Below are 9,227 nucleotides of genomic sequence, written 5' to 3' on the forward strand. Positions count from 1 at the left end.
AAGGTGGACAGTTCTGAGGAATATCTAAGGGTGACCTTTGGCCTCCATAAACGCATGTGCAAACACCTGCACACATATGTGCACCCACACAGTAACACGGATGGTGTGTTATGTGTGGTGCCCATGTCTTTAATTCCCACACACTTGGGAACCAGAGGCAGATCTCTGTGAGTTCAAGGTCAACCTGGTCTACATTTCAAGTCTCAGGGTAGCCAGGGCTAGTGAGACCCTGTCACAAAACGACCAAAAAAAGTAACAGTGAGGATCTGAGAATGGTCTAGAGAAAGCTCTGACAATGTGGTCCACACAGAGTCGACTCCAGAACGCTCTGACAATGTGGTCCACACAGAATGGCTAGAGAAAGCTCTGACAATGTGGTCCACACAGAATTGACTCCAGAACGCTCTGACAATGTGGTCCACACAGAATCGACTCCAGAACACTCTGACAATGGTCCCCATACAAAAGACTCAGATTTCATGTCTTGAGCTTGAACAACAGTGAGACCTTTATTAAGAGAACCATGTGCATTTTATGATTGCCAAGAAATCTATTGACTCATAATATCTATGAGAGGATACTAATGTCATCTCTTGTTTAATGAAACAACAAACAGAGGAAATCAACAGATTTGCTCACAATTAAAACAAAATTCATGAACACCATTTTCAGTCGGTCATCAGGGCTGCCCTTCATAGACCTACGCATTAGCATGCTGTATAGAGTCTGTCCTCTCCTTGTTTATGAGTGCTTCTTGGACAGTGGAGGATGCACAGAGTGGCGTTGTACAGGTCACTTCCCTCAGCACACCTAGCTGTGCAGCATGTGTGAGAGGGGGTATTTATTGCATTAGTTCTAAGAATGGAAACGTGTGGTTAACTTTATAGTTCGCTGGAAGCAAGACAAAGCTGGCATTTTGAAGACTGATGGGAAAGGAATGACGCATCAGAATGAAGCACAGCGATCAGCAGCCGCTTCACACGCTGTGCTTGGTGGGGCCTCTCAGAGAGGCCAGCTAAGTAAGGCCTGCATCAGGAGGTGCAGCAAAAGGCTTTATAAAAATCCTCTGGGGTTAAAATGCAACACAAAATCTTGACCCAAGGGAAAGGCCCACAGAAAAATACATGGGGCAAGCGCAGCACTCACACATGGGAGGAGCTGACATGGAGCACTCACACATGGGAAGGAGCGTCTGGCATGGAGTGGAACTTTCAGTACAGGATACTTCTACTTTGCAGCAGCTGGTCACCCAGAACTTGAGAGCTACACAGACGGAATCAGGAACAAAGTGAATAAAGTGTCTGACCTTTTGTAGGTCACAGCGCCCTTTGGGAAGAGGTCTTTAGCTAGTCATTCCACTTGGCCTGCTGCAGGATCCCTTGCTGTGTGTAACACCGGATGGTGGCAAGCTGCCCACGACAATCTGAGCATCAGAGCTGCTCGCCAAGATGGGAGCACATGGCTCAGCTGCTTACCATCTTTTTTACAAAATGGAAAATCTCTGTGTTATCCCTTCTCAAACGAAAGTCAAGTTAGAGGAGTTCTTTGCAAAGGGGGCTTTCAAACTAGTCCTTTGGGCATTTAAAAAAATGTTCATATAAAAAGTCCAGCTCTTTAATACATATGCACAAACATTTTTTTCCTTAAAAAAACAAAAACAAAAACAAAAAAACTCATTTCTAAGCCAAAATAAATTACACATGGCAGAAATGCCTTTGTCATCAGCTCAGGGCCTCTAGAGACATGGAGCTGTATATTTTCAAACATCAGAGATGCCAAGACAGAGCATTTACCTCTAAACACCAAGGCCATAGAACCCTGGCTCAGGATCCATACCAAGCTTAAGAATAAAAACTTGACATTCAGCATCATGTATATGTATTATGTACATATTAACTTATCTAGTTGATGAAAAACCAAAACAGACATTTTGCAAACACAATTCAAAACTCAGGGCACAAAACTATGAAGAAATAAACCTGTGAGCACACAATGTGCTCCTTTTGGCAATCTGTAAATTATACTAGAGATAAAGGAGCTAGGCATGGAACACAACAAGAGGAAGGTGTGGTGTGTGGTGATCTCAGGCCCAGAGTTCTTCAGTTCTTCCAAATTTGTAGATCAGAGTGCTGGAAAGGGATGGGTAAAGCTGTGAGAGACACGAACAAGCAGCAGAGTTCACCTCCTACATGGCTGGCTCGACCATCTAAAACCAAGTGCAAGTTCTGAGTGCTGCTGGGAATGTGCCCCTTCTGTAAAGCACACAAGTTGATGTCTGGGTGAAGGACAGCCACTGCCTAGGGAGTGTGGGAGACAGGATGCCTTGTGTGGTTGGTGGGCACAGGCTACTTTACAGCTCTAAGAGCACCTCTGCCTGTGCTATGGTCACAGAAACATCCTAGCACCGACCAGATGTAACTCTCTATTCTTTACAGATTACTGTAGGTTGAATCCTGGGATGCACCAGGCCTCCGGCTGAGTGCTGGAATATGGTTGAATCTAAATGAACAGATACGCTCCTTGTGGAACAGAGTCTAATGAGGGACATGACTACCGCTGTCAAAGTCCAACCATAGACCATGCTGTGAAGGACTGGCCGGAGGTGGTGGCCATAACATCAGAAGGAGCTGACACCTAGCATCCCAGCACCTGGGAGGTAAGGCAGGAGCATCAGGAGTTTAGGGTCATCCTCAGCTATAGTGAACTAGGACACAGGAAACTTAGGCTCAGAAACATTATCAAAACACAATGCTAAAAACTATAGCCCCAACAAAATGCACAGAAAGCTGCAAATGGACAAACTAACCCCAAACTGAGAAGTAATAGACATAGTCAATGAGTTAATACAGCCCAGGCCTTAGATACAAGTATTAAAAAGATTATAAACAGTCAGGGTTACTAAAGAGAGATAGAAAACACCAAAGACCTGAGCTGAGCTTCTAGGGCTGAAAATCCAGTGTGTGGAGTAAGCAGTCCATGTGGACACTGAGAAAGCTCAGCTCAGGTCTCCTCAAGACAGAACACTGGAAAGCACGCACACAGGACGGAGAGAAGACAATGGAGAAGCACAGTACAAGGGAGGAGCCACGGAGCTGTGGCAACTGTGACAAGCATACGGAAGAGCTGGGCACAATGGCTCCTCTGTTCCCAGCTGCTTAGGCTGAGGCAGGAGGACCATGGGAAGGATTACTGGCATTTAAAGCCAGCTAGGCAACACGGAAAGACCCTGAGTTACTTGAGGGGGAAGCATAGGAGAAAGAGGAGGGGAAGCAGAAGGCAGGAGGGGGAAGGAGAGCTAAGGGGGAGGGGAAGAAAAGGGAAGATGGAGCAGAAAAAGGAGAGGCAGGAGAAGGGGACAGGGGGAGGGGAGGAAGCAGTAGTGGTCATTGCTACCACCTAGGATTACTACAAATGTACCTGAAACCTAAGAAAGACAATGGACAGAAAAATAGTCAAAGAAATATTAGCTTACAAACCTCAATTTATAAAATCCATAAATCCTTATTTCTTAGTGCAATAAACTCCTAGCATAAGGAACAGGGAGAAATCTGCACTGCACATTGCCACATTGCTAGGATGGTGGCCAGGAGCAAGGTGCTCAGTGTTGAGCTTCTGACTTGGACAGAAAGATAATCCTATACGTGCACAGCTAAACCTCTCACACTGGCATGGACAGATGTTGCTTGGACTAGTACAGCAGGCAGGCTTCCCTGTGAGAGGCTCTAAGAAGTCTAAGAAATACTTTCAGTAGAATGTTACTTTACACTTACTTTTTTTTTTTTTTTTTTTTTTTTTTTTTTTTTTTTTTTTTTTTTTTTTTTTTTTTTTTTTTTTGTATTTTCGAGACAGGGTTTCTCTGTGTATCCTGGCTGTCCTGGAACTTACTCTGTAGACCAGGCTGGCCTCGAATTTAGAAATCCGCCTGCCTATGCCTCCAAGTGCTGGGATTAAAGGCGTGTGCAACCACTGCCCGGCTTACTTTTAAGTTGTCCCAGTGGGTTCTGTGTACAATGTTTCCCCTGTCTTTTTTGTAGCAGGTCTCACTGTGGAGCCCTGGCTGTCCTGGAACTAGCTATGTAGAGCAGGCTGGCCGCCAGCTCACAGATTCGCCCTTTCCCTTTTCTAATGTGTGCACGGTTTGTCAAGCAAAGCACATGCTCTGGCAGCAGCCGTCTGGACCTAAGCTCCTGCTCTGCAGTTACTTGCTGGTCTTTCAGGAGCTCTGAGCTTGTCTTGCCTACAAACTGAAGAGCACGTGGCACCTTAAGTAGTAATGGACTGAAAGGGGAAGCGAGAGACTGTCCAGATGAATGAGGCGTTCCATGGCCATGACACTCCTAGGATGCTGTTGCCATTTCTGTAAGTATTTTAGGTGTAAATGAGAAATGAGGTGCTTTGGAGCTGGAGAGATGGCTCAGCAGTCTCCAATACTTGCAGAGCCCCTGCAACCCCAGCTCCTGGGAAGCTGGTACACTCTTCAGGCCTCCTCAGGTACTACAGCACATGGTACATGCAGTCACTCATGCACACACATAAAATTAATCTTTTTAGAAATGTAAAAGGAAAGGAAATTAGACAACTTACCTAAAAAATATAAGAGCGTTTTGAAAGAACACAGCTAGTCCAGGGTAAACATCAATATCTGTACACAAAGAGAAACGGATTAGAGGAGAGGGGTGGCAAAGGAGAGGAGGGAGAGCAGGACAGGATAGGGGAGGGGAGGGGAGAGGAGGGGAGGAGGGTGGCAGAGAAGGGGATCGGCACAGCCTGTGCTATTCAGAGTGACACACTCTGGACATTTACTGTCAACTCTAAGATGTCTACAATGAAACAAATAATTTTATTCCCTAAAAGATTATTTTTTACTCTAAATAAATGCCAATGAACTCTGTCTAGCTCATGTGGCTCAGGCCACAAAGGTCCCAGGGCTGGACACCACAGTTCCAGCCATGTGGAGGCCACAGCAGCAGGAACACTTCAGCCCAGGAAAGAGTAGAAATTGAGGCCAGCCTGGGAAACAGTGGGCCAGCCTGGGAAACAACAGGCCATGGTGTCAAAAACAAACAGTGCCAAGAAAGCATAACACTTTTCCCTGGTAAGGCAAGCATAGAAATAAAAAGGAGGTTGGCTACATTGTTGATTATTTAAATCTGCTGACTCAGATGTGACATCATGCAAACCTGAGTGACACAAAGGAGCCATCAAGCTCTCTTCCTGACTGAAATATCTGTACGGAGATGGGAATTTTGTTAAACTGTAACTACTGGTGTAAAACTACTGGCTATCAAAAAGAAAATGGTTTATATCTCAGACTTTTGAGAGCATAAAAACCAAACAGCAGATTGGCTGGAGAGCTCCAAGTCTGAGCCTAGTTCTTGGTGCTAAATCCTAATTCTGTCACTGACTAAATGCATATCCTCGAGCAGGTTAGTGAATCTCAGGGTCTTAACTTTCTCATCTGTAGACTGGGCATTATATCAGTGGACACCCCCACAGGAGTAGGAATTACTCTGGCGACTCTGTCTAATGGCTGCAACTGTACTTGGAGCTCACTTTTAAGATTTGGGGACACTTATATATATGCCAATCTTGGGAGTGGGACCCAGGTGTGAACATGAAGTTCAGTTATGTTGCGTATGTACCTTTACACACAGTTTGGAAGTGATTTTATACAAGTTTTCTTTTTTTTTTTTCTCAGAGCTGAGGATCGAACCCGGGGCCTTGCGCTTGCTAGGCAAGCACTCTACCACTGAGCTAAATCCCCAACCCCCAATTTTATACAAGTTTTTAGTGCACCAGTTTGACTACATCCATCACACGAGGTCTGGAGGTCAGGAGGTTGACTTTGAAACTTATGGTGTCAGATCAAAACTCAGAATGTTTCCAATTTTGGAGCAATTTGGATTTCAAATCAATTAGAGATGTTCAATGTATATGTAAATGGTATAAGTATTAATAGTTCAAGACGCTCTCTGATGAAGTCTGAAATATGTCAGAAATGGCCCTCAACTGAAAGAAAGCTCGCTTGCTTTCTAAGTTGTGAAGCACAAGGACTGGGCATGCTGCTGAGATAACAGGAGAGCATGGCTGAGAAGCCTCCTGCTGTGCGCTGGTTTTTAAGATTTAAGACAGGAACTAAGGGGCTGGTGAGATGGCTCAGTGGGTAAGAGCATGGATTGTTCTTCCAAAGGTCCTGAGTTCAAATCCCAGCAACCACATGGTGACTCACAACCACCCATAATGAGATCTGATGCCCTCTTCTGGTGTGTCTGAAGACAGCTACAGTGTACTTATAATAAATAAATAATAAATTAAAATAATAATTAAAAAAAAAAAGACAGGAACTAAGCTATTACAAAGGTTCCCAACGCTGCATGGGAATGCTGGCTTAGTCCCAGTTTCTCTACAGCAACTGTCAACAGTTTGTCTGTTTCTCTGGTGAAATGAGCAGACCCAGCACCTAGTGCTATCTTTCTGAGTTCTTAGTCTGGAAACAAGCTAAAACTAATTAAAGTTTTACAGCACCCTAGCTGGCTCTGGCCCAGCAGCCCACAGTCAAATACACTTAATTCAAATCGACTCCTGCAATAAAACACTTTGAATACTTAGAATAAATTCAATAAAGAGAGAATGAGCCATATGTCCAATTAGATCTGGTTTCATTGTACACTAGTAAAGCAAAGCTTGATTTTTCAGGATTCTGGGTCTAAGAAGTTTGAACCATATACAAGGGAATGAATACAACCGATCTGTACCCATTTCTTACTTTCTCACGGTGGCCCCAGTGGGCGGACCTCTAGTTTAAGAACTCAGCTGTCCAAGCAAGGCGTTCATGAACTCTGGAGATGGCTGGAGGGGCCTGGACTCGTTAGGGCTATGATTTCCTATGAACCAACACACTCATGGACAGGTTCTATGAATTAGTATGTCTTTACCCAGAGGAAGATTTAACCTAATTCAATAATCACATTAATAGTAACTCCAAACGGACCAGACAGAGGAAGCCAAAGCTAAGGTCCCCCTGTAACGTAAGGAGAAACACACACTTACTTTGAGTAACATATGCACCAAAAAGAATCCACATGGAGGCGATGAGTGACCCGAACATCAGCATGAAACCAATGAAGAGCCAGACCCGAGCACCTGCAGGAACAGCTTCCTTACAAAGTGCAGCGTCATACAGAGCACTGACAATCGTGCAGCATTAGACGTGGCTGACTTCCTGTGAATCCTGCATATTCCTGCTACAACACTTAACTGCATGAAGATTTAAACCACGTGCACACATTTAAAATGCACAAGCGCGCACACACACACCCACACACACACACACACTCACTAAAACAAACAAAACATAAAAGCTAAGAAGGGTTAGACAACTTGGAAGAACATTTAGCTCTTACTGCCAGGGAGACTAAATCCCAAGCAAGTTAAGGAAATGACATTGGCAACTGCCTTACTAAATCAGCTTATTAAATCATAACTGAAAGGATCGAATAGCTGATGTGTCAGATGGCCACTGCCAGCCCTTCAGACTCAGTGGCAAACGTCTAGAGAACACCCAAGGCATTACACAGCACAGACAGTCAGACTGCTCTGTGGCTACAAGGACTCTTGACAGATTCAGGGGTAGCGTCTCTTCAGCCTGGGACCATGACCTTCTAGAACCTCAGTGACAGTTACCTGGATGCTCAGGTAGATCCAACGTATTCTTAGAAAGTGGGAGTGATAGATAATCTTGACTGTCAGTTTGAGGAGATTGAAAATCTCCCTGGAACAGCATGTTGGCATGTCTGTAAGGATGTCTCTAGACTCTGGTAACTGAGATGTGAGCCTCACCCTGAGTCAGGATGGTACCACTCCATGGGCTAGAAGCCCTGCTCCAAATAAAATGGAGAAATTGGGAGATGCTGTTAGCAAAATGTTGGCTGCACAGGCCTGAGGACCAAGTTCAGATCTCCAACACCTACATATTTATAAAAATCAGTGCAGTAGTTCCTATCTGCACCCAGCACTGGCTGGGTGGAAACAGGCCAGGCAGATCGATGAACTCCAGAACACCGAGAGACCCTGTCTTAAAAAAAGGTGTGTAGGGCTGGAGACCAGCTGTTAAGAGCAATGGCTACTCTTGTAGAGGACCCAGGTTCAGTTCCCAGCCCCCCGTGGCAGCTCATAGCTGTCCACACCTCAGTTTCAGGGATCTGACATCTTCTCCTGGCCTCCTTGGCACCACACACTGCACACAGCACACTTGTATACATGCAAGCAAAACACTCATACACAGAAAATAAACCGGAGACTCCAGAGGAGGCTCTGTCGTTCTGGGGACTTGTCCCTGTTCCTTGGGGGTGTTCCTGTATCACTTTCAGGTTCTTACCAGTTCTTCCTAAGCAGCCGCTTTCATAGCTGTCACCTCGCACCTGTGCATTGGATACAGCATTTATCCTACAGATACAAAATCAGCCAATGAGCTGCATGTCAGCACAATATACACAGGTGTTTGCATGTTACTTGACAGAGAGACACACTCTTTCCTAAGGAGTTAACAGAAAGTTCTTATGCACAGAAATGTTATTCCTTTTGTTTTCCACTAAAGCACACCCAGAAAACACACCAGACAGGTGCTAATCTTATCGCATCTCCCCTCTTTTTTTTCTTTTGAGACGGGGTCCTACTGTTACATAGACCCACCCACTTGCTCTGCCCCCCAAATGCTAGGAGTAAAGGCATGACCCACCACACCTAGCTTCTCATTTCTTTATCTATTTTATACATGTACATCCAGATGAGTCTGTATTATTTATCCCATTTTAAAGTTTTCATTATAATAATTAAACAGGGGGGGTGGGAAGGGGGCTGGAGACAACTCAATGGTTAAGAGCAACGGCTAATCTTCTAAAGATCCCAGCACCCACATGGCAGCTCACAACCATCTGAAACTCCTGTTCCAGAGGATCCAATGCCATCTTCAGATCTCTACAGGTACTGCGCACATTTGGAATACATACATGTAGGCAAAACACCAGTACACATTAAATAAAAATAAAAATTATTCAAAATTTGTAAATAAATAGTAAATACCAAAGCATATTCTTAGTATGAGTAAGGCTGTGGGTTAAATTGAGAGAGAAATGGGGAAGGGAGGAAGAGAGAAAGGAAGGAAAGAGGGAGAGGGAGGGAGAGGGGGAAAGGGAGAGGGAAGGAGAGGGGGAAAGGGAGAGGGAGGG

General features: G+C 44.8%; 1 protein-coding gene across 1 annotated transcript in view; it reads right to left on the reverse strand.

Annotated features, from left to right (window-relative positions):
* Positions 1 to 484: 484 nt before the first annotated feature.
* Positions 485 to 9,227, reverse strand: part of Tmem50b (transmembrane protein 50B) — a 32,016-nt gene continuing 23,273 nt past the window's right edge. The window contains exons 4-7 of the mRNA XM_031364394.1: positions 8,378 to 8,445; positions 7,051 to 7,143; positions 4,585 to 4,642; positions 485 to 2,129 (exon numbers count right to left, since the gene is read on the reverse strand). Coding sequence (XP_031220254.1) covers positions 2,084 to 2,129; positions 4,585 to 4,642; positions 7,051 to 7,143; positions 8,378 to 8,445 — 265 coding nt within the window. The 3' untranslated portion in view covers positions 485 to 2,083. The remainder of the gene's footprint in view (positions 2,130 to 4,584; positions 4,643 to 7,050; positions 7,144 to 8,377; positions 8,446 to 9,227) is intronic.

This window comes from Mastomys coucha, unplaced genomic scaffold (genome assembly GCF_008632895.1).
Source record: "Mastomys coucha isolate ucsf_1 unplaced genomic scaffold, UCSF_Mcou_1 pScaffold12, whole genome shotgun sequence".
NCBI classification, from domain to species: domain Eukaryota; kingdom Metazoa; phylum Chordata; class Mammalia; order Rodentia; family Muridae; genus Mastomys; species Mastomys coucha.